Source organism: Callithrix jacchus, chromosome 6 (genome assembly GCF_049354715.1).
Source record: "Callithrix jacchus isolate 240 chromosome 6, calJac240_pri, whole genome shotgun sequence".
In the NCBI taxonomy this organism is placed as follows: domain Eukaryota; kingdom Metazoa; phylum Chordata; class Mammalia; order Primates; family Cebidae; genus Callithrix; species Callithrix jacchus.
In genome coordinates, this window is record NC_133507.1 from 67,160,910 (window position 1) to 67,187,870 (window position 26,961).

The 26,961-nt window shown below is 34.5% G+C and overlaps 1 protein-coding gene across 6 annotated transcripts in view; it reads left to right on the top strand.

The window, feature by feature from the left end:
• Positions 1–26,961, top strand: part of KCNH7 (potassium voltage-gated channel subfamily H member 7) — a 508,532-nt gene that overhangs the window by 337,810 nt on the left and 143,761 nt on the right. For 4 of the 6 annotated variants that reach the window (XM_035304671.3, XM_035304674.3, XM_035304672.3 and 1 more), the window contains exons 4-6: positions 10,844–11,272; positions 16,887–16,907; positions 24,924–25,138. In XM_035304671.3, the coding sequence (XP_035160562.1) occupies positions 10,844–11,272; positions 16,887–16,907; positions 24,924–25,138 (665 nt within the window). The remainder of the gene's footprint in view (positions 1–10,843; positions 11,273–16,886; positions 16,908–24,923; positions 25,139–26,961) is intronic. The other 2 variants (XM_035304673.3, XM_078327527.1) reach the window with 1 other exon arrangement.

A 26,961-nucleotide genomic window follows, 5' to 3' on the forward strand; every position in this document is an offset into this window, starting at 1 on the left:
TATCAAATTTTGATAAGCACTTTATAATTGAGCCAATTAATTGCCACATAATAGATATAAATACCAAATAAAAGGTGAAATTGAACACTTTCTCACTGAAGTATTCTGTATAAAGTTTGCAGGCTAAAAAATGGAAATAATACAGAGTGAAAGAAAAAAATTTTGCTTTCCCTGTCAAGCATAAGAGGCCACATTTAAAGGAGCCAATAGTAATGGAAAAGTGTGTTCGCTTTTTTTTTCAGCTGTGATATTTTGTGGTATAGAATATTTGTGAATAATGGAAGAGAAACAAATTATGCATTCTTGTTTACATGATTAATTCCTGAGTTAACTGTCATCAAGTACAAGAGGTTTTCACTTTTACTTAAGTTGGATTCCCTTCTTTTACATTCCATGTCCCCACATTCCCTTGAGTCTTTCCACGTCTGTAACAGCTATTTCAGTACCATTTGCTTGTTCCTCTTCCTCTATTCTTAAAAGCCATTTGTTTCTCCCCTGGGAGCTGCTCTTAATATTCCTCCTTTCTTAGTCATCTATATATACCCTGCTTGGGCAAACTCATCCTTTATTTATAGGACAAAGACCCTCTCACAAGTCAGTATCTCCAGCTCATATCTTTCTTTAGACTTTTCTTGTTATTTACAACCTTGTATATTCCACTAGACATCTCCTTTGGAAGATTTTAGTATTTCTAGGCAATTTAGCATTTCAAACTAAGAATTGCCTTTCCATCTTCAGCTACCATCCATCTCATCTCACCAAAAAACTCTTCCTTTTTCATACATTATGAATAGCGTCACTATCCAAGGCTCCCAAGCCAGAAACCTGAACATGATACAAAATGTCTCCTTCTCTCTAAACCTGTGTTCACTCAACCAAAGGGTAGCCAAAGTCTATGAAACACATCTCTTAACTATCTCTCTCATATAGCCCACTGTATTGTCCTACTCACACCCTCAACACATCTTTCTTGGACTGATATAATAGTCCCATAATTGGTATTTCTGCTTTAAGCTTCTTTACTTCAGGATCACGTCATAGTATTGTACATCACATCATAATATTCCACTGTCTATATCCTTTACAATGGTCCTCTATTGCCTAAAATATAAGATTCCAAAGCCTAGTGCATGCATAATACAATCAACCTATCATGATATAACTTCTGATACTTCTTCAGTCTCATTTCCCAACGCATCCCACATTTTAATGGGGGTTCCTTGAAACTACTTTATGCCACCTAATTTGTATCATGTGGTGTCCCCTCTACTAAAATGATTTCCTTCTTCTAACATACCTATTCCAAAGGACTCCTCATCTGTGAAGCATTCTTAACTCGCCCACATGGGTCCACATGTTCCTGCCCCTGTAACATCATAATACCTCATACCTGTCTCTACTATCACATTGGTCACATTTGTTTGCTTAGTAAGCAAGTAACATGAATGAAGAAGGCTAGGAGTAAAACTGTAGAGAGAAGTGAGGACTGTGGGAAAACTGGAGAATATATTTACCTTATTTGAAGTGGCCCATAACCCTTCAGCTCTACTTCATAGCAGGGACATTTTATTTTCTTCCATAGAGACCTAATATTTTGCAAATAGTAAGTATCCAATACATATTTGTAGAAGACACAAAAAGTTATTTTTTGCCTTGAATAATTAAGTTAATTTTTCCTACTGAATGGACATTACTCAGATTGCCTGTCAGTGGTTCTCCAAGTGTGAGACCATCAGCGTCACCTTGCAATGTGTTTGAAACCCAAGTTCTTGGGCCCTACACCAGAACAACTAATTCAGAAACACACAAATTCACCATGCTGTGTTTTAACAAACACTTCAGGTTATTCTGATGCCCAAGAAAATTTGAAAACCATGATCTAGGTTAATGAATGCTTAGATAAAACTATAAAAATAAATTTTAATTGAAAATAAATATAAAAAAAGTAGATTCAAATTTCTGAAGTATCTTATTTTCATAGTAATTTTTAAAGGATATTTTTTCATTTAATCTTATTAAGGTACCATAAAGGACATTCCATTATCTTTGAAAAGATTAAAATTACACTTCCCAAATCAAAGAAAATTTTACTTTTATGCTTACTAAAATTTTGAATTATTCTAAAACCTTCAACTGAAGCTAAGCCTAACCACACAGAATATAGTTGATAATTTAGGCAATTATCTAGCTAATTTAAGTCACTAAAAATCATAGTCACACGGTGTGGACTCAATACTCTGGCTAATTGACACATAAAATACACATTTGCCTCAACAGCTACATTACTCCCTCAAATTTGTATCTCAGTTTTTAGACCTCAAGCTAAGAAACAAAGAAATTTTCTATAACTGGTTTATAACAGGGCTTTCACAGTGTTTTTAGTATTCTCCACTGGAGCTGAAAGTCATTCCTTAATTCAAAGATGAAGAGCTGCAATAGTAATATAGTTTCCCATTCAGTAAGCATTACTATAGAAACAATCTATTATTCAGAGGAATTTAATTAAAGGTTTTACAGCATAACTGATGTTTACTATTCATGTGTATTTGAAAGTTTCCTCTTTTTAAAAATTAAATTTGATATGGAAAAAGGAACCATGACATGGTTGCAAAAAAGAAATCTGAGGAAAGTTCAGTTATAGTTGCAATAAATTTTATGTCATGTTCCCCACCACCACCAGGATTTGAACAAAGTATCTATTTATAAGATCGAGAAAATTGCTGGTAGTTAAAAAAAATACACATTATTTCTTCATTAATAATGGATGTTAATGAATGCCCAAATAGGCATATCCACACCAGAGAGCCCCCATATGAGTATCATTTGGAAGATTTTGTTACCTAGCAACATCCAATTGGGGACAGTCTCTATTCATACAGTGTTTGAGTAACTGGTGTCTGTACCATTTGTGTTTGGAACACTCCATCAAGTGTTCTGTCTGGCTATGTTATGGCTACATGATCAGCCATGTTCAATTTTGGTTAAAATGTTATCATTTTCACAAGACTTGAATAGAGTTTTTAATTTGACATTTAGAAAAGGAAGAAATCTATCAAAAAGAATTTATGGATATTGCATAATTTATTAAGCTGTTATTTTAAGCACACAGAAACTTAATTAGGTGTATATTGTGCTGCTATGATTACTTTCATTCCCAATCCCCTCTTATTGAGAGATTTTAACCCTAAGAGGCTAAAAGCAGCCCACAACCTTGTCCTGTCTTCTGCCTTACCTTCCTTATTCAAATTCATGTTTCCTGCTTCTTTGCTCTTGTGATGACTCAGCCAGATCACAAGCAGTATCCCTCAGATATCATCAATATTTGTGAATATGTTTATGGGAGTGCTCTGTTGCTGCTGCACCTCCTCTGATTGTTCTCATGCCTTGCTACAGCACTGATTTCCTCTAACCTCCACTTACTTCCTTTAACTGACATAACTTCCAGATTCCAAGTTGGTCCCCTGACTGCTCACTGTAAGATTTTGTTCTTTCCCTGGTATCTAATACCCTAGCAAATGTCACAGGATTCTTAGTCTTTCATGGCATTACTGATCAGATCTCCTCCTTTAAAGAATCACATATCTATCTAGCTTCAAGTTTACTAGGTCAATGGACTCCCTGGAGATCTTTTGTTATCACTAACACAGGCCTGCACTGGCTACAGTAGCCTATTTGTCACCCACTACTCAGGGTAGCCACTTGGCTAGAACTAAGTTCACATTGAATGATAATCTTTCTCAGTCTAGCTGCTATCTACATCCTTCTTTGACAATATTTTGGGTTATTCTAGCAGCTCATAGGTAACGTCATATACCTTCTTACATATGTAGGAGTAGGAGAGACTCATGTCCTTGCAGAATCCCTCTATGAAAATTTTCTTTCTAAAAAGAAAAGGCAGCTATGTTAGTCATCATCCCTGTTTAGCTCACCAAATTTAATTTTCTTCTCTCTCTGATTCAGGAATTAAAGTCATGTTTCACTGCAAATCCAGGGTTATCTGGCTGGAGAAAATATTCACACTGATTTTAAGGCTTCAGATTTAACGTCAGATTTGTAAATACTCTGACATTAGAAAGGTACACTGATACCAATTCACACATCCCTATTTGGTGTGATAATAGCTGATTGAAGGCATAATTCAGATCATAACTTTTTCAGGCCAAAAGATGGCTATATTTCCCTCTCTGTGCTGGACATTGTGGCCCTAAGCCCAGACATCTTCCTCAGGGCTGACACAGCCCAGCTGCTGAAAATATCAGCTATTCTGGGTACAATGCTGCCCCTCCCTGGAAATTGTGGTCTAAGGCAGGAATCTACCCAGCATCACGGCCTTTCCCATGGTATGGTTATAATTGTTGACTGGTAGATATGGGAATGCAAAGGCCAGGTACCCTGGCTTCAATTTGTAGGAATTCTGAGGGGCTATTCCTACTCTTGAGTTCCAGGAGGACTGGCTGAAGCTTTAGCTGCATTTGAAAATAAGTTTAACTTCCTCTTGTTAATCCTGTGTTTTTAATAGACATAACCCATGAGAGTTCTCCCTCAATAAGCCTTTTTCACTGTCTACTTTCAGGAAGCCAACCTAAGATACCCTCCCATCATTCCAACCCTTTGTGAGGGGACGGATCTCTGCTTATGGCCTTTACAACAACCTCCACTTTACTTCCCACACAGGTCTTCTCCTATTTCATCATAGTGTCCAATTTGCTTGACTACTTGAACTTAAGTTTCTCTTAACTTTTCAGTCCATAATTCAACCTAGTAAAACCAAGCAGGAATAAACTGTTTCTAATTATATTTAATTGGGTTTTTGCAGTAAAAATATGACATAATCAAGGTTCCAAGAATTTATGGAAATGATGAAAGATTGGATGAAGGAAATGATTGGAAATTTGCAGTTGTGTTGGGAGGAAAATCAATGATTGAAAATAGATGGATAATTTCGCAGAGATTTTTTGTTTCTCCACAGGAAAATTGTTGTTTTTAATATCCTTAAATAGGGTCTTAAGTTAGAAGAATTGGTTGAGGTCAAAAACGGGTGTAATAGTTTTCTTCCAAACTGTAATAGATAAGAATCAATTCACACAGGAAAGAAGTGGGGAGAGAGAGAGCCAGACAGAAAGAGGGAGAGGGAGAGAATAATAGCAGCAGATTGATGAGGTCTTCTCAAATTTGAAAAGTTTAGTAAAGCCAATTTCTAAAGCCCATTGCCACAGGAGATAGGTTATAAATGTAGTTGTGATCATTATAATTTTATGAGAAATGTGACTAACACAAATATGTAAGCAAATAAATATAAAACTAAAAGGAATATCAAGATTCAACTAATACTAGGGCATCCTAGGGGAGGTCAAAGTTGAAAGGCTTTGGTTGGAGGAGGAGTTAGTTATTCAACCTATGAAATCATAAGCGAAATTTTGTATATGCATTTATCTACATTTATTTCCAAGAGAAACTAGGGTTTTCATTAGATTATCTTGTGGGTATTTATGACTCAAGAAATACCAAACCCTGGGTAAAACTAAAATAAAATCAAGGAAACTGCTGTTTTATGCTAACCTGACATGGATTCTCTATATGAATTTGGCCAAATATTTAACATTTTTGCATATATTCTGTGGTTATTCTAGACTTTTCTTAAAGCAAGATGATGGGAATATCTGTTTTCTTGGCCAAGAACTGAAAAGTTGTTAAATATGACACAGAATTCATGAAGATGCAGACTCTAAATTTAAATTCCACTTCACAAAAATGACATGTCCTGAGAAAGATATTATAGTAGTAGCTAATTATAACTATTATAATTATATTCATGTACATTAACAACTGCATGCCTTCTTGAATGAAAAGAATGTGTTTGGCCGGGCGCGGTGGCTCAAGTCTGTAATCCCAGCACTTTGGGAGGCCGAGGCAGGTGGATCACGAGGTCAAGAGATCAAGACCATCCTGGTCAACAGGGTGAAACCCGTCTCTACTAAAAATACGAAAAAATTAGGTGGGCATGGTGGCGCGTGCCTGTAATCCCAGCTACTCAGGAGGCTGAGGCAGGAGAATTGCCTGAACCCAGGAGGCAGAGGTTGCGGTGAGCGGAGATCGCGCCATTGTACTCCAGCCTGGGTAACAAGAGCGAAACTCCGTCTCAAAAAAAAAAAAAAAAAGAATGTGTTTAAACAAAATTATATTCATGTAATTAGTTTACCAGTACTTGTAATTCTTTCTGAAAATGTGTAAAACTGTGTGCAAAACCTTATTCTGTTTCTCTTATTTCACATTTATTGAGCATTATAGTAAATAGGTTAAAGAGTATCTATTTTAATTATTCAAATTAAAAATGATATATAATAAAATCTGAAGACTTAACTTACAAGGATGTTTTTTAGTGTTGAGATCCGTAACAGGATTGCACTCATCTATGTTTTACATTTCATGCCTGAAAGTGCTAGCTAGCATTGAGCAAAATTCTCAATGTGCATTCTTTCTGGATGAACTACAGTTAGACAACTAAATCTGTAATGCAATATAACGTGGCCCTATTAACCTAGTGATGCAGAAAAGACCATCTGTACCACACTGGATTTGACTAAACTATAGGAATAAACTCAATGCCTTGTGTGGTCATTAATTTAAGAAAGCCAGTGAATTGTTTTTTAAATGAGGATTGTAAAGTAAATGATAGAAAATTAATAAAAGTAGGCATTGACTTTCAATGCATCATAATAAGCTTGCAGAATTGATTTGTAAACTGCTTTAAAACTCAATTTCATGTGCATTAAAAACTAATCAAATGACTTCTATGCAGTTCACTGATTTTCAACTTGACAATTTACTTGAGCATATAAAAGTTATTAGAGATAGGTAAGAATGCTTGCAAAACAGTTGTCACGATACACTGTTCCTTAATCTTATTTGTGCAGATTTGTTACTCTTTGTTTTACTAATCCAGAGTTTAATGTTGAATGTACTTGTGCTTTGTCTGTACATTGCCACGTCTTTTACCAGAGATAAGTAGTAGAATGCTTGTTACCAGAGCATAGGAAGGGTAGTAGGATGCGGGAATGGGGAATAAAGTGGGGATGGGTAGTGGGTACAAAAATACAGTCAGATCAAAGGAATTGCATCTGGTGTTTGGTAGCACTTTAGAGAAATTATAGTTAATAATTTATTGAGTATTTCAAATAACTAAAAGAGTGGAATTGGAATGTTTCTGACACAAAGAAATGATAAATACTTGAGATGTTGGATATCCCAATTACCCTGATTTGATCATTACACGATGTATTCTTGTATCAAAAGATCACATGTACTTCATTAATATGTACAACTATATATCCATAATAACTATTAATAATAACTGTTTAATTCTATTTCAATTATTTATAGCACTATTAACTGCTGGACCACAAATGAAAGCTTATAATAATAAATTAGCCTGCTTAAATTCTCAAATTTACTGTAACAAGGTATTTTACATAAACTTATAGATGAGTTAAATCAAGTAAAGAGGGCCTGGTATAGAGTTCACTATTTTCCATGAACTATGGAGCTCTACTCAATCAATATTTTTTGTTAAATATCAGTCAGTACAATTCCAAGAGGTTAAGATTCTCTAATTATGATGGTTAGAGTAATTAAATATTCTAGTTTTCCCACAGTCAAAATTGAACACATTCTGAATCTATTTGTGAAAATTTGTTTACCATGCCAAGTCATTTGGTCAGAGCTGGGACTCAATGGTGAGCAAAACAGACAGGGGCCCTGCCCTTATGAGGCCTATGGTCCAGTCCTGGAAAAAAAATGTTAAACAGAAAATCAACAAGTGCAGAGTTACTAACTGTGGTGAAAGCTATGAAAGAGATGTTAATCTTGTTCAGAAGGAAGGAAAAGCTTCCCCATGAAATAACTTTTGTGCTAAAATCTACGGATGAGCTCAGCAAGGCAAAGTAAAAAGAATCAAACAGCAAGAAGCCATCAATCTGAAAGGAGCACAGACCCCCAGGGGAATTAAAATTCCATATGACTGGGTTCTAGAGAGCAAAGAACAGAGATGAAGCTGCAGAATGGAGATAGTTTTGTCTTCATCCCCAAAGAGAAAGTTATTGATAGCAGAGGAGGATAGTGGAAGGGTGGAATTATGCAATAGTTTACATAATCATATATTAATTTTTCTTTCTTTAGAGACAGAGTCTCTCTCTCTCTGTCTCTCTCTCTCTCTCTCTCTCTCTCTCTCTCTCTCTCTCTGTCTGTCTCTTAGGCTGGAGTTCAGTGGTTCAATCATAGCTCACTCTCACTGTACCCTCAAACTCATAGGCTCAATCTATCCTTCCACCACAGCCTCCCAAGTGGCTAGGACTACAGGCATATGCCACCATACCTAGCTTTTTTTTTTTTTTGTAGAGATGGGGAAAACTTGCTATGTTTCCCAGGCTGGTCTCAAATGTCTGACCTCAAGAGATCATTAGGCCTTTTCTTCACAAAGTGCTGTCATTACAGGCATGAGCCACTGTACCAATCCTCTGAATTTTTTACAAAATAAAAATTATTATTTTTAATGGTGGACAATAATGGTACAAATGTGAGGAGTGATTAGCATTCTCTTGCAAGAAATTATGTGAATCAGTATAGTAGCTTGGAATGATGGAGGTGCAGTGATGATGAGAGAAATGTAAACAGACACTCCGGAAGTGAAATGAACACAGTTAAGGGATTGATATTAATGGAATATTGGGGATGAGTGGGAAAGAGAGAACAGTATCTAGAATGGTCCTCAAGCCTCAGGCTTATATGACTGCATGGTTGTGATGTCATTCACTGAAGAAAAAAAAAGGCCTAGTCTTGGAGGGTCAGATCATAAAATTGCATTTGTTATGAGATCATAACATATCTTTCAAGTGGAGATATTGATGAATCTATTAAATATACAGGTTTTGAACTCAGAGAAGAGGTCTGCTGGAGACAAATATTTAGGAATCATTGGATTGAAGACAGAATTGAATACGTGCATATAGAAATAAACCATCCACTAGGAGAGTATACTCAAAATGGAGAAAAGTTCATGAGTTTTGAGTGTTCTTCCATGTTTTAGAACCATCTTAAATGCATTGAAGAAAAGTTTATAGTAAATATATTAAAGGTAATGGTGTCATGACATTTAGACAATATAAGAAGGTAGTAAATATTGCTGCCCAAAGATGTAAGTTGTCTACAATTAGACACTGACAATAAGGAGACCTTATTGTCAGTGTCTAATTGTAAAGCTATGAGTGATGTGGACCTAGATTACTGTGGTGACAATAAAAATGACAATCTTTGCATTTTGTTGTAAATAATACTTAGAGAAGCTTTGGGTTACAGATTATTGTTTAGATGCTTTCTCATGTTTTCATGTTCTTTGAGGAGTGGAAGGTTTACTTACCTTATTAGTTTTTAAATTTATAAACAAATTCATGCTTAACATAAAAAATAAAGACATAGAAAGAAGAATGCAATAGATTATACCTCCCTACTTCCAAATCCACCCACTGAGTTAGTCAACATTAAAACTTTGAAGTATGTTCTTCCATATCTTTCTCTGCTGCCCTATAACATATATGAACATATATAACTTTTTGTTAATTTTAATGAAAATTATATAGACATATGGAGTTTAAACTTGCTTTTCTTACTTAACATTGTATTTGAGCAACCTTTCAAAGAATATTATAAGATTCTAAAGAATAAAAAGGCCATAATTTATTCAGTTAATTCTCCTTCTAACAGATAATCCAACTCTTTCTAATTTTTATGCCTTTGCAATATCCCATACGTGAATCGCTGAGTCAAAATAAAAGTGTATGTTTTTTTCATTTTAATAGATATTGTCTAATGACTTTCCAAGGAGTTTGTAGCAATCTGCAACCCCACCACCAAGATGTCAAAATGCTCCCCCGCATTCTTTGCCAGCACTAGATGTTATGCTTTCTTTCATTTACTGCAAAATTGAGGACTAGAAAAATCATATTCTCTTGTTTTACTTTACAGTTTTTACCACTAGTGAGTTATATAGCTAAAAATTAAAGTTAATGTTTAATGTTATGTTTATGTTAATATTTTAATTTTTAACATCTGCTCCTTAAAGTTTATATTTAGTTTTCCTCCTGTGCATCAACCACTCTGAGATATATATATAACATTTTATGCCATACTCTCCAATTTGGGGGCCGTAAAAAAGAAAACAGGAAAAAGATATTCTTACCTGTACAGTGCATCTCTCTTTGAAACCAAAAGTCTTTAAGAATTCCAAATGGAATGATGAGCCTCTCATAAGCAGTGGACCCCGCTCTTTCCACCCAAACTCGACTCACAATGTTAACCAACACAAATCTAAATATGCCAGTTCTGCACTTTACCTCACCTCACTTCCTTCCTGCTACTCCATCATATTAGCCCCCACCATCCATACATGTACATAGTCTATGATCATTCCTAGGTCTGTTCCTGGACATACGATGCCCTAGATTATCTTTTCTTAGAACTATGTTCATCCTTCAATTTCCCTGGAAAAGTGGATGTGTAGTGGATGCATGTTTTTATTTTATCAAAAGTCTTCTGTAATTCAAATGCTTTTATGTCACTGGTATGCATCTAATTATCAGAAACATGATACAATTATTTACTGTTTTCTTACTACTTATATGATACTTCACATGGGTCTCAGAGAAGTTTTCTACAATATCTCTTATTCCAACCATAACTATTAATTCAGTTATTTTTACATGGCATTTAAATATGAGTCAACAATGTCTGTTTTTGTTGCAGGATATATCATTTGTTTTATAATAATGCTCTCTCCTGTCTCCATTTATAGGGAAATTTTTTGGGTTCAAGTTCCCTGCTCTGAGAGTTCTCACTTACAGAAAGCAGTCCTTACCACAAGAAGACCCCGATGTGGTGGTCATCGACTCATCTAAGCACAGTGATGATTCAGTAGCCATGAAGCACTTTAAGTCTCCTACAAAAGAAAGCTGCAGCCCCTCTGAAGCAGATGATACAAAAGCTTTGATACAGCCCAGCAAATGTTCTCCCTTGGTGAATATATCCGGACCTCTTGACCATTCCTCTCCCAAAAGGCAATGGGACCGACTCTACCCTGACATGCTACAGTCAAGTTCCCAGCTGTCCCATTCCAGATCAAGGGAAAGCTTATGTAGTATACGAAGAGCCTCTTCAGTTCACGATATAGAAGGATTCAGCGTCCACCCCAAGAACATATTTAGAGACCGGCATGCCAGTGAAGGTATGTTTGATTTTTTTTAATGGAAACGTATATTAATGTGTAGCAAATGATTATTTGCATACTGTTTTAAGTTTCAACAATAATCCCTATGCATTAGGAAAAGGAATGTGATTAAAAGCTATTAAAAACCTGAGTCCTAAACTCGGAGTTGTTACTGATTTCCTCTTTGAATTCTAGTGAGTAATTTAGTTTTTTCTGGCTTCTTTATCTGTACTTCTGAAATAGTATGATAACCATTATCTGCCTACCACATGGAGTGTTAATTAATTAATGCTTATTATAACATGTGCTTAGGTGATTAACACTATCATCTGAAGCATAATTAATTTTGCTGCATTTAGCAAATGATCATGCCCTGGGAAGAAAGAATTGTGTGCCATCAGAGGGCTATTCATTGACCAGCAATTTCTAAAGGGAGCAGCATAGGAACTGTGATGTACTGAGTGATCAGAAAGCTCTAAGCTGACAGGGGTGCAAGATAGGTAGGAAGAAGGGGAAAAATTTAAAGGGGAAAAAAATCCTGAAAATCCTGATCTCAACTAAAACCAAATTGAAAAGAAAATTAGAATTTATTTATCCCTGGCCTCTTTGTGTTCACATTCTTATATAAGCCAGCAGTGAAATTAAAGATACTTAAAAAGCAATGGCAGAAACAATTCATCATGAACATAGTAATTTATAACGTTGGTTAAATACTTACTATGTCTGAAGCAATGTAAGTACTTGACACACATTAAGTCTCATTTTACTCTCATAACAAACACAACTTAGGAATCATTTTAAGCCCTACTTAATAAATGAGGAAATAGAGGCTCAGATATTTTAAATAAATAACATATATAACTAGACCAAGGTTACAGAGCTAGTCAGTGTGAGAGCCTGGCTTCAAACTCAGGACTGCCTGTCTCCATAGTCTACAATCAAATCTATGCAGTCTTTTTCCTTCCTCACTCCTGCACCTCCATGAAACCTTGCCATAGGTGATTTTTGTTGAATCTCTTGCCTTTTCCTGGCATGAGTACGTCAGACCCACTTTTTAGACTCCCATAGATTTGAATTCTTGAGAGACCTGCTATCCAGGCTGCTGCTAGTTTTGTCTTTAAAACATTAATTCTTAGTATGGGGTATTAGGCACTTTGTCAGCTTATCGCACTTATTTTTCCAGCCTCATTTCTAGCCCCAGAAAGACTCCCTTCCCTACTACATATTCTATTCTACAACTGCACAGCAATAATTTGCCTTTTCCAAAAAATGTAACATGTGTTTTCCTGCTTCACTACTTTGTTATGCCTGGAATACTCTTCCCCAGTCTGTCTTTCCTTACACTACTACTCACTGGCAGGAACCCATTTTCCCCTTCCCAAACCAGAAGAATTAAATCATTTCACACTCGAGTGTGCAAACCAATACTTACATATAGTGCAGCATGGATTACATTTTGTATTTATTGTATATTATATGTCTGTCATTCTTGTCAGATATGTAAGCAAACAATTATGTTGCTGTGAGCTCCTCCAGCATAGGCACTCTGGCATAGTGAGCTCTGCAGCCTTAGTATCTGGCACAATTGTCTACTTCATGGCAGTTACTCAATAACTATTGGCGTAACATTGAGAAGACCATGTGACATTGTAAGGACTGTGCTCATGAATTTTGTTTCAAAATCATGCAGATCAGAAAACAATGAGTTACCTGCTCCATCATACTCTGAAGCTAAACTGAGGTTTTAGGAGTAAATCATGCAGAGAATCTCTATCTGAAGGGTACCATGAAGTAGAGAAAACAGACGAGGTGAAAGAAAGAGTTGGCAGGAAAAAGTTCAAAGAAAGACAAATCAATATCTCAGAAACAGATACAAGAGCAAATTAGCATATCCATTTCAATATGTGGGCCAAAGAGAGGGAAAAATGAAAATACAAGGCTAATTCCCAAATTAGATAATCATCGAAGGCCCTATTCCATTTAGAAATGACAGGCTCAATATCTTCTGACAGAATGAAACCACTAGAATTTGATCTTTGATCAGTGAATCCTGTGGCTGAACAGCAATGATAAATTCAATGTGGTAATTCAAATGATCAGCATATATTTAAGCTAGTTTAGTTAGTGTAGTCACTTTTAGCAATCATACTGACTTTTCAGAAATTGCCTTTTTAGATATTCCCTAGAGAGATCCTGACTTATAACAGTAGTATAATAAAATCAAAAAACAATAAATTTGAAAATCAAACTGATACATAATTAGTGCATTGTACAGAGAGCCTGTGTTGGACAATGGTGCTGAGTAGTTTAGATTATATTTCATGACTTAACTTCATTGTTTTCAATTTATATGCTCTCCATTTAGTGCACAGTTACTGATACAATTATGAGAAAGAATGATTTAATATTTTTGGATTTCTCAGTACAGGTACTATACATACATTTGGTGCTAAGATCATCCTCGATTTTTCTCCCTCACCCAAAGTAAGCTATCTTCAGAAAATGTATTACTTTCTTACAGATTATGCTATAGTCAACATGTGACTATAGATTGATAAATTCAGACTGTATTTTAGAGCAAATTTTAGAGCAATCTTTAGAGGGATTTTAGCTACAAAATCACTGATCAGCAAAAAAGAAACTACACTTCTTAAGACTTTATAATTTCATATATTTTAGAAATTGAGCCATTGATAAGGAAAGATGGAAAACTTTTAGAACTGTTTATAGTTTTATGAATTCATGTAACTGATTAACAGGTAACAGGTGAAATCATGCACAAGATTTCAAATTCAGATTGTGGTCTCCTCATTCAAATAAAAACAAGTTCTCCTGTACAGGCTATCTGCACAGAACTTTAACTATTTTGCAGATATACTAATGCATAATATTTTACCTTATCCTGTCATTTAATCCACATTATCAAGTACCTTAGAACCATACTTTTCAAATCATGTTTGATAAAGAACCAGAATTTTGTTACCTAACTCATCACTGACTTGTGATTTGTGAATGCAATAAAAATATACTACTAGGGGGCCGGGCGCGGTGGCTCATGCCTGTAATCCCAGCACTTTGGGAGGCCAAGGCGGGTGGATCACAAGGTCAAGAGATCGAGACCATCCTGGTCAACATGGTGAAACCCCATCTCTATTAAAAATACAAAAAATTAGCTGGGCATGGTGGCACATGCCTGTAATCCCAGCTTCTCAGGAGTCTGAGGCAGGAGAATTGCCTGAACCCAGGAGGCAGAGGTTGCGGTGAGCCGAGATCACGCCATTGCACTCCAGCCTGGGTAACAAGAGCGAAACTTCATCTCAAAAAAAAAAAAAAAAAAATACTACTACTAGAAAAATGAAATATTAAAAAAGACATAAAATATAAATGCCAAGTTTTTTCTTATTAGATCAATCAGTCATAAAATTACTCTGTCAAACTGCTACCAAAGTTTCTACATATTTACTCCAATTGCTGTACTTACATTGTCATGGAGGAATAACAAGCAGATCTCAACTAGGTGCACAAGACACACTCTGCCTTGGAAGGTCAAAGCAGTAATAACTATATAATGTAATGTTTTGTTAGTTTTCTTGGGATTGGTAAATCTTTACATATAATTTTCAGGTTTAATGAATACAATTATAATTTATAACTACTTGCAAGCAGTTGATACTTTACTAATGGTTTTTGGACCCAGCTTTCTTATAGACACATTCATTCTGGGTAATCAAGATCTCTTCCACTATCTCTGCTTGTTTTTTTGTGATTCTCTCAAAGAAGAAAGGGAGTTGTCATCTAAGGCCACAATTTTATTTGCATGTCTTTATCCAATGCAATATCAACTAGCAATGCGATATACCACACTCTTAGAACTACTTCATTTGTAAGCTTTGAAATTATTATGATATATCCCAAGATTTTAAATGGGCACAGTGTTAGCATACATACCAACAAAATGCTGAACAGATTTTTCTTGGATATATATGAATGGTTTTGATATGACAGTGACATTTATTTTAAGCTTGTGTGTTTCATAGCTAGTAATGCATATTTTGTTAGTAGCAAGTATGCAACATTTAGATTGTTGATCTCAAAATAAACATGAAAATATTTATCTCAGATATTAAGAGCCCATTTTATTATAAATAAAATTTTTAAAATTCTACTTATTATACTGAATTCATTGTGACAACATAAATAAAAATGTTTATATTTTTCTAAACAGTCTAATCTTTCATTTACTTCTTGCAATTATTGTTGCCTAAGAATGACTCTTTGATCTATATTTGTTGTTTTTAAAATATACATCGAAGAACGTTTGGAGGAGGGAAGTTAATAAAATTGTGATTAATAATATAAGTTGGAGCCAGGCACAGTGGAGTCAGGCAGAGTGATGTTGTTGTAGTCCCAGCTACTAAGGAGCCTGAGGCATGAGGATTCTTGAACCCAGGAGTTTGTTTATCCAGAGAGATATAGCCAGACCTTGTCCCTAAGGGAAAAAAGGAAGGAAGGAAGGAAGGAAGGGAGGGAGGGAGGGAGGGAAGGAGGGAGGGAGGGAGGTGGGGGAGGGAAGGAAGGGAAAGAAGGGAGAGAAAAGGAAACTGTTGGCAGGGCGCAATTTAAAGTATATGGTAGAATCATCAAAGTCAGAATTTGACATTACAAATCTCTAAACCATTGTAGAAAGTTTTCACATATTAATACTTAAGTTATATCCCCAAATTGGAGAAAACATTTGCAAGTTTAATAAAATTTAATGTAAATATTCACTCCAAAGTCTTCATTACACTTTTCAAGCTCTGGTTTTGAAAACTATTAACAATGTTTAAGTGTCTGCCTCTAAGATTTTTCACAAAGCCATTAATATTCTAAATTAGGCTCACGTCTGTAAGCCCAGCACTCTGAGAGGCAGAGGTGGGCAGATCACCTGAGGTTGGGAGTTCGAGGACCAGCCTGACCAACATGGAGAAACCCCGTCTCTACTAAAAATACAAAATTAGCTGGGAGTGGTGGTGCATGCCTGTAGTCCCAGCTACTCAGGAGGCTGAGGCAGGAGAATCACTTACCCAGGAGGTGGAGGTGGCAGTGAGCTGAAGTCACACCATTGCACACCAACCTGGGCAACAAGAGCAAAACTCCATCTCAAAATAAAAAAAGAAAAGGAAACTGTTATCTTAGAAACATTTTCCTTATTAACATACTAGGTTAAATTATATGCAGAAAAGTACTTAAAATGCATAATGTGAAGTCTTCCTTTGAGCATATCCTAAGTAACAGTAGAGGAGACACTCAAATTCGCTGTTGACAAGGTTGAAAGTTTTTGTCACAACTTTAGACAGCTGGGGAAGTCTATTTCTAAACTGTCATAATTATAAAATCTGTGCTTTAGAATCCATTTAAATTGAGATAAATGCTTCACATATTTAAATAAGAATGTATATTATGACAGATATTTTTAGAATATGCATGTTACTTAGTTGAATAGTACACAGTGTTAATTTCAATTGAAGAGAAATTTTCCATCATATTCTGATTTCTCTGATTGTTTTTTTACAGGTAATTCAGTGTATATAATATAATTTTAGTCTTCTTTTTATATTTCTCTTTTTTTATCCTTATGTGCTCAAAACAGACAATGGTCGCAATGTCAAAGGTAATGTACAGACTCAATTTTCACCATCTGATGCTCAACGTGCCCCTTTACTTGGCATGTTAACTTGCCTGCTGTATGCCCTGTCCAATGCAACACCTTCATGCTGCCTATTAGCTAGTCGGGGTGCCTGGTGGAGACATCATGGCTTGATTTTGCTAGAGACATTGTTACTTCTCTGCTGTGTCACCAAAATGATTATGAGCTCCTTTTGCCTGCAAGAATTATAAGCCTAGGTTGACAACAAATACTTCCTAAATACTTAAATCATTTAGAAATAAACAAATATCGAGCAAAATATATTCCAGTGTGTCAGAGGCACAAAAGCCTATTTCAGGAAAACAAAAATTTTGCGTGCAAGATTAAATAAAATAAGCCAAGTACTCCAAGACAGCATCACTTCACTTGTTCCTCTTTTGTTTCCTTAAAACTAGTTTCACGTTCCTGGATGGCAGGGGGTATGGTTTTAAGCTTACTGTAGTAGTAAACTATACATGCATGATAGTCATTTTCTATTTTTCTCTATTATATTTTAATCATTTTTAACTGTGTTCTACATTAGTCTGAAACCACTGGCATGACCTACAACTACCATAGGGTTATGTTTAACTGGGAATACTCTGGATAAATTTGGATTGAGCTAAAAATTTAAATTCACTTCTGTTTTCTACTATATCATAGTAGATACAAGGATGACAAAATATAATAACCATATGATTATCATCAAATTGAAAACCGTTGGGGCTTGGTCTTTCAGCAAAGGCCATGCATGCTGCTGTGGGTGTGCAAATGGTGACAGTGACTTATTTTGTGCATGTGTGTTGCATGAACAAGTCTCCACCAGTAACCGTCATGATTTAGAATTCACTGTTTTGGCCACTCTCTCCTTTATGTCGCTGGTACACTGACTGCTGTGAAATTTTGTATATTGATTTCTCAATTGCTTCCCTAAAATAAATCAGAGTTGGTGATGGTTATGTATTAATGGTACTAGGAAACAAAGATGTTTGGTCAGCAGCCTAGGGAAATTTAAAAATCAGGGAAATTATGGCAGTATCTCCCCAAAACCCACCCCAATTTTATTTTGTAAGCACTTTAAAAAAGGTCTATGGAGGTTGACCCTAATAGTGAAATGGGATTTCACCGACGTCATTCTTTTTTTTTTTGGCCTGTCCACTGTGATTTCTAAAATTGAGCAAATTAGTGTCAACTGTGTGTGGTGTTTTGCTTTGATATAATTCAGAACGTAACCTCAGGAAGCAGGATACAGATAGCTCTTGCCAACTGGGTTTAGGATTCAATGTTAACAGTAAATTAGTAGGCATTAATTAATTTTCAGATGATTTTTGCATGTAGAGATAAATGAATCTACTTTTTTTCAATAAATAGAAAATTGGAGTTGTTTTACTTTTCCAACTACTAGTTCACATATGTGTTATATATATATATATATATATATATATATATATATATATATATATATATATACAGTTATTTCATTTTAGTGTCATAATAATTTTAGTGTCAAAATAATTCATTTACTCTCCAATCCTTTTTTCTCAACTCTCTCATTTTCAACAGAAGTAGTATTTGAATACAGATATTCTTTATTTATTACATAGACTTCAGATTGCACATCGATTTTACAATCATGATTTAAAGTATATGGTAGAATCATCAAAGCCAGAATTTGGCATTACAAATCTCTAAACTATCGTAGAAAGTTTTCATATATTAATACATAAGAAGTTATATTCCCATATAGGAGAAAACATTTGCAAACAATAAAATTTAATGTAAACATTCACTCCAAAGTCTACATTACATTTTTCAAGCTCTGGTTTTAAAAACTACTAACAATGTTTAAGTGTCTGCCTCGAAATGTTTCACAAGGCCATTACTACTGCTAATTACTTACAGGACCCTACATTAAGCATGAATTTAAATTTTTTGACTTGGCTTCTATATCAGATCTAAATATAAGACTTAAAAAAATGCAGGTTTCTACACTGCTTTGTGTACAAAATGCAAAATCATAATTATTTTAATATCTAATTCAACCAAAAAACATTTATTTACCATAATAAAATAAATAATTTAGGAATGTGTTGGTAATGTCTTCAAGATTATCTGGTTTATTCATGTCAGGTGGGGTGATGTCTAAATCCCTTACGCAGGTGGTACATTTATCTCCGGAGGAGGCCATTCTTTAACTTTCTTGGGATGTCCGTGTTAGTGCCTGTTACACAAAGAGGTAACCTAAATCCTCCTTTCTGATATGTATTTTTTCCGCTGCATCTATTTCTACTGGACAGAGATAATAGCTGACTACTACTAATCCTGATGAAATATCACAGTAAAAAGACAGCAAATTGGTACTCAATCTTATTTCTAAAGCTAATTTTCACTTCATCTTCTTTCTTAGGATCTGTTTTGTTTCCCTTTAATAAATTTCCTTAGCATTCATACTCCTTAAGCTAATACTTCAAAGTTCTTCATTAAAAGTCTAACCCATTGTCAAAGAGTGGAAAAGTAATTTCAAATAAATTGCACATTCTGTGTATACATATATATGTATTACAATTTTTTCACAATTTCTCTAATATGTGAGAGAGGTATCTAATCCTACCTCCATCATTCATATACTAATTTTTACCTCAAACATAGTGGCTTTTGTCTATTTTGCTTTCCAAGTCATCAATAAAAATCTGCATCACTTTCTGTACTTCATAAATAAGTCATGATACAATTTTGTCCCTTTAATGCTTCCACCTCCTTGTTATCTCAAGTAACCCAGCTTCCCTCTGACACTGAAGTGTTCCATTTCCAGTTTATCTATGAATCTGTCATATGACTCGGAAGTAAAACTATTTTCAAGGTTTGTTACAGCTTTTACCTCCTCTCTAGCCTATTTGATTCATAAACGAAATAAATTAATCTAATGCAACTTGTTTCTTATAGGCTATATGGACCATTACCCAGTGTCTTCTCGTTTGATAAGAATTTGCAAATTGATTTTCCATGAAAATAGTTTTCTCCTGCAAATAATGTCATGCATTGAAACAGACAATGTGAAGAAAAGTAATTTGATGATTGCCTCTTATGTATCTAAGTGGTAAACTAGTTTCCTTATACTTACTGACAGTGTTTCTTTACAAAGTTTAATTATTAAGCACCGCATTTGCATCTTCCTTCATGTTAAGTCACTTCAGCAATTTGAGTTTTATTAAACTTTAGCTAAAAATAAATTCAGTGGCCTATGAAAAATTGTACAAATACCTGATGATTTTAAAACAACCTTTGTTTGGTTTCCTTCTTTCCAATCACATTTGGCCCCCAAAAATGACTTTTTTAAGCAGGATTATTTTTTTTTAAATCTATCAGATGCTCTTTGCTATATTTCCAGCACCATCTAAAAGAACAATATATTCCCCATTAGCATCTCATAACTCATGATAAATTTAAATAGCCTCCTCATACAAATTTTAAATATTTTTAATCTAAAATTCTTCCCAGTTGTGGCTTTAACTTCTAGCTTTATTTCTAAATGTAGGTATTTCTTTGTAGCTGGAAACTGGCCTACCTTATGTTTAATCAGACACTTGAAATATATTATAGCACTATTTAGCTGTTGGTTTAGTCTACTTGGTCACCTGTTTTCCACTTTCTCCTAATATATTGAAAAATATAATCTGGTCATCCATCTTGTAAATGCTTCTCTTAAGAACATCAAGTCCTCCTCTATGTGCCTAAATTTTACATTACTTTCTACTGAATCTCTTACTTCCCTCTATTTCTGCCCATTCATTTCCTTTAAATTTATTTACTTTGTTTTTCAGGTTATTCTCCTTTCTTTTATTAGAATCCTAAATCCCATCTGTTCATGATCACTCTCAGTGAGGCTGCCTTTCACCTTTAAATCCTCAACCAAGGCCTCTCTGAATATAGACTTAGGAGGTAGGAAACCATGTATTGTGGTCCTTTATTCTTATTCTTTTTTGGCCTCATATTCTGTCTGCTTAGGTTTACAATTGGTGAAATAGGGATATTGTTAATACATACCTTAATTAAAATGTTGAATTTTTTTTTATTTGCATTTAGATGGGCTTAGAGGAACCTAAGCCGACACTGATTATCTTGCAGACTCTAGAAGACTTCTTCATTTAAACATCTGCTTTAAAATCAGTAGAAAGAAGCATAATTATCTTTTTTATACAGCATTAAATAAACTTTAAATGCCTTTTCTAAGTAGCATGCACAAGTTATTTTAAGTAATATTTTAAGTTTTGCTGAATTAATTAAAATGTATATTAAAAGAAAATCTGGATTAACTCTTTAAGACTAAGCCAAAAAAAAAAAAAAAAAGAGAACCAGTTTAGAAGGTTCTTTCACCAGCAAATAAGAGAACCTCAAGTAGTGAATGTAATGAAGTTGCAAATTCTGAGGCCAAATCTGAGTATGACATTTTATCAACCAGTTTCTCAGTCATATCAGATTCAATGTCTCCTTATCTCTACAAATATTTTGTTATACTATTTTGCTATCCTGAAATGGAACTCTAAGATAATTTAACCTAGTTCTAAAATACCAACATGATTCCCTAACTGTAATATATGGGAGAAATAAAAGAAAAGCAGTTTATAATAAAATATTTATTTCAATATGTTAGTGTTCAAATATAACTACACTAGAAAACATAATGCAATAATCAGACATATGAAGAAAATGTGGTTTTAAAAGCAATGAGTACATGAGAAAACATTCATACAAGTACCAGATAAAATGGTACAGCAGGAGTATGGATGGGCAGCATAAACAAAACCACCAATGAAGTCAAGAACTGTATCACTTATTTATATATGAATTTTTCAAAATGGGAAGTAACTAAAATTGAATTATGATTAATATACCAATACAAACTAAAGAGAAAATAATGAAGCATGGTATTCTCACAAATGATCTAGCTCTTGCTTTTAATAGTAGTGTTAAAAATGATACATTATGTGATATAATGCAATAGTAGTGAATTGCACAGGAGAAAGAAATCCCACTAGATGTCAGGACATATGTTCATCCTGTAATACATAAAAAGGATTCTGTAAACATGTTTTGTTATGTAATGAGAAACAGAAGATAGAATGGAAAATGAAATGGCAATTAAGACATAGAGAAGTTGTGGCAGATCTCCAGGGAGTTTTGTGAATGAGATTGAAAACCAACAGGCAACCCAAAGACAAATAAATAATCTTTAAAAAGTGTGTCTTTTTAAGACATAGTTTTCTTTTCATTGTTCCATATCATTTTACATATGTAGGAGGATATTTATATGAAATATTTTTGAAGGAAATTTTATTAGTGTGATTTTGGTAATTCTCTGCAAATTTAATAATATTTGGTTCCAACACTGATAAAGAAGACTCAAATCTCTTAGCTTACATATTTACAAATGACAGATCCAAACACAGATTGTAATCTAAACTCTGAAATTTTATATTGGCCACTCAAATGCCATAAGGAATGTAGCTCAAAGTGGCATAATTTTCCAAAATGGTGAACGATTCTGATAATGTTCTGAACAAAACAATATATATTCTTACCTCTATGCAGAAGTTGTAGCTCTAGAAATTTCAATTTATATTAGCCTCATGTAAAAAGTACATTGTGGTATTTATATGTGAAGTAGTTCATTTTAAAGCTCAATTTATGAATAAACAGGCTTTTCACCTACATGAACGCCGTTGAGACATGTAAGGCAATTCTTTAAGGCAGGAGAATTGTGACACTGAAATCCTTTCGTAATTGTCATGACTAAAAATGCCCCCATGAATCTCCCCTAGAGTGACATACTACCACAGTTGAAATCACACGCTTATATAAGTGCAGCCCATTCAGTGGAGTTTATTGGAACTGGTCGCAAGGGCAATTAAAGTACACACGGTGTCTTTCTATCAACATCATAGAATCTGTGATAACATCGATGATCCATGATTTTAGCCCAAATTTTAAGCAACTCTGTGGACAATTTACTATGGAAATGCAGCATAGAGAAGGATGATGCAGAAAGAGAATGGAAAGATGAGCTTGGGTTTTGAATACAATTTAACTATATATTTGAGCTCTGTTACCTATAATCTCTTAATAGTATCCCTATTAGTTAAATAACCTAAAGAGTGAAAATATTATATTAAAGTCAGTGAAAAGACAATATCTAAGAAACCTAAAATCTTAGCATAATTTACAAATTATAAATATTAAGATATAAAACCTAGAACTCAACTGTAGAATGTTGCAGAAAGGGAAACACTATCCTGGTATGCATTACAATAAAATAAATTAGTGATGTGGGCTGGAGGCCTCTAAAAAGACCTGAAGAATGGAGTTTCTGTCAAAGAACTATCTGAAGCCTAGATTAATTTATTGCATTAGCTTTTATTTCTATCTTTGTATAAATAGATAAGAGAGTAAGGTTCTATATGTAAATGAGAACATATGAGGCAATAAATGCCTGGAGAGCTCATAACATTTTTCTTCTAGATGGACTTGGTCATTATTATCGATAAGACTCAGAGAGTCAACAGAAATGTAACTCAAGCAACATAGTATTTGTTAAATACATGAAAATTTCTTAATATTACTTTAAACTTTTATAATAAAAAAGTGTAAACATTAATAAACAAGTATAGTGTGATTTTCCCCCATAGTGACTATAAACAAAATGATGGGCATTGCTTTTTTAGTATTATATCTGACCTGAGTTGATTGATTGTTGTCCAAAAGGCAAATTCTTTAAGTCTAGTTTTAAAGCATTTATACCTTGCTTGATGCTTAAAACACACTTCAATCCTGAAAATAGTTTCACTTCATTTTGAACAAAGAAAAAAATAACATAAGGCAAAATATGCTGCCTAACAAGTTTATTGATCCAGTTTGTATGTTTTAACCACTTCCTGGGGCACAAAAATAGGGAGCTCATGATTTTTATAAAATTCTCCCTGATGTTAATTTTTAAGAGCTAAATAACAGCATATGTAATATTGCTCATTACACAAGATACTTCTCAGAAAATTTCCTTATTCTCAATAAGCAACAGACAACAGAGTCATCCCAAAGAAAGATATAGGAAGTCAGTCTACTCCCTCAACAAGGAAACCAGGAGTCCTGCCACTTTGCCAAATTATCTTTGTAAGAAAAATTTCAAGAAGTGACTAGATACCATCAGCTCCAGACATGCCCTATTACCTAACTGTGGTCACTTCTATTGTAAGTTATGTTTGCCAGAGCATTCTTCTTGTGTGGTTTTTATAGCATCTTTTATTTTTCTCAGAAAGTGGTCAAGTCTTAAATATAAGTGAAAGAAAAAAAACGATCTAAAAATTCCACATATGATCCTAGAATTTTTAATAGAGTACACACATGCACACAAAAATGGCCTTTCACCCTCCCCAGCTTTGTCTGTAATTCCTTTATCTGGGTTTAACTCTTTTAGAAGCTCTATGGAGAATCTCATATAGGTAGTGGAAACATGAAGAACCTAGATGGCTTGTCACTCCTCAGTAACACAGAGAGGGGAGTAATACAGATTGGAGCAGGGTAAACAGCCCATTTGGGAAATTTCATGGGCAATGTGACTTTAACCATAGCTAAGTCCTTCCTCAAATAATCCTCAAATTACAAAATGAAATTTTTAAACAACTTTAAAGGTAGAATTTGACCAATAACACAGAGTGTAGTTTTTTCTTTTATTCCAACCTTTAATGAAATAAGCTAATTAACAGCTTATTTACTGCCATTTACTCTCTGGGTGCACAACTAGAACCCAGTCTTATTCTCAGATAGTCACATGCCACTCCACGTGACCCAAGGTGACCCTAAGCTCCATGTCCAGGTATAAGCTGGCTGCATTTAGCACACTCAAATCAGGATCATATTGGTCATGAATCATTAGCAGGGCGTTGAGAACTGTCTCGTTCTTCTACATCTTCTTATATTACTCTTACAAATACTTTCCTTTTTTTTAAGGGCCCTTTAATCATATCAAGTCAAGCCTCCTGGGATCCACATCGGATTCAAACCTCAACAAATACAGCACCATTAACAAGATTCCACAGCTCACTCTGAATTTTTCAGATGTCAAGACTGAGAAAAAGAATTCATCTCCTCCTTCTTCAGATAAAACCATTATTGCACCCAAGGTTAAAGATCGAACACACAATGTGACTGAGAAAGTGACCCAGGTAGGACACAATTTTCTTATTAATTTCAACTGTTTTACAGGCTGTTTTCTGCACCATAAAACATATTATTTTTCTTATAAATGATTATCCGTAGAGGTAAGACATTTATTTGTACTCCTATTTATCTTGAGATGTTGAGCAACTCTTTAATATAACAGATTAATAAAGCTATATACTATGATTTTGTCTATTACAAGACTAAGCAAAACTGGGCTAATGACATGGTTGCTCCTACATTTGTAGAGGTAGTTAACCTGCTATTCATCATGTTTGGACACTTACTGTTTGGCTGTCAACTCTCATATTATTATCGCATGGTTTTTTTAATGTAATGGATGTGTCTATTGAAGCTTAGGGGACTAATTAGGATTTTCTCTGAACCATGGTATCCTTTTTGCACTTACTCTACTAAAAAGAGTCAGACCTAAGTCAATTAACCTGGGGAAAAGAGCTGTCTGAGATGATGAAAAGTCAGTGAAACTACACATTTTATTGAAACAATATCTTATTGTTTTCAAATAAATACTGCAACTTGAACTAGTATAAAAAGCTATGTCTAGCAGGAATACTGCTTCAGAGAGTAGATAGAAATGATTTCTACTTATTATACCAATATACCAATCTAAGCAGTACCTAGCTTTTGCTTACAATGCACTTACATTGCTGGGAATTCATGACTCTAAAATTAGTCAAGCAAGCAATTCTTTTATGAACAATTTACTCAGTATATTTGCTTAGCAAATCGTTGCATAAACTCTCTACAATATAAAGCCAAGCTTGCCCCCATTCTCTATCCCAAGCATTGAAGTTTTTGAATTAACGAAGTTTTTCTGTAATTGTAATCGCTACAAACAACACTATAGTACCGTTCCAGATAACCTCTTACATGTGAGCTGAAACAGCTATGAAAAGACCATGAGCAAGTTATAAATAGACCTGTGCCGTCTATATTTATTTGAGATGAGAACTTACACATGCCATTCTTGAGAGCTTCTTTTCTATGTATTTTAATATTTATGTAGTAATGAGGCTTTCTATTCTCGGCATTTCACTTAACTTACATTTAGTAACAGTTTACTGTTATGCACATTGCATTAACATCCCTTTGTATTTTCCTTTCATCTGTTTTTACTTTAAAAGTTCTATTATTTGTAGATTCCGACCATTATATGAATATATAGAAATCAAGAGACTTAAGAGAAGACAGAAGAAAAGTTGGAAATATTAGGGTCAGGGCCCTGAAAGCGCATAAGGGAATCAAATTCAAAGAGAAGCACAGCATGGCAGTGGGGACTGTGGTGAACTGTGGACTGCAGGCCTCATCTCAAGCAGACAGCTGATACACAGCTCTAGCTAATTGTGGTTAGGCAGAAATACTTGACCAATCAATGAATGTTTGCAAATCTTTCCATTTTAAAAGATAAGCTGGAAATGCAGAATTTAAGAAAACTTCTTTATTTCTTAAATTTGACAAACTAAAAAATGCTTTGAACTTTTTTAGGTCAAACAAAACACATCTTAAGGCCTGTGGGCAGCTGTGTGTGATCCCAGCAAGTTTTAGATGTGCTTGGTCCACCACAGAGGCTACTCTATCCTGCCATGTTCAGCAGATCCACTGTGCCAGAAGAGCGTGATACACACATAGATCTGAGAAGCACCTGCTCTAGGGGCTTTCCCAGGTAGTGGGACAGGAAACATATATATATAAATATCAATAATGAAATACATGATAATAAAGAATATTAGGGAGAAAGTTATTATTCCATAAGGGAAGAATTTACAGGGAGGAAAAAGAGACAGGATTAAACACTTAAGCCAGATCT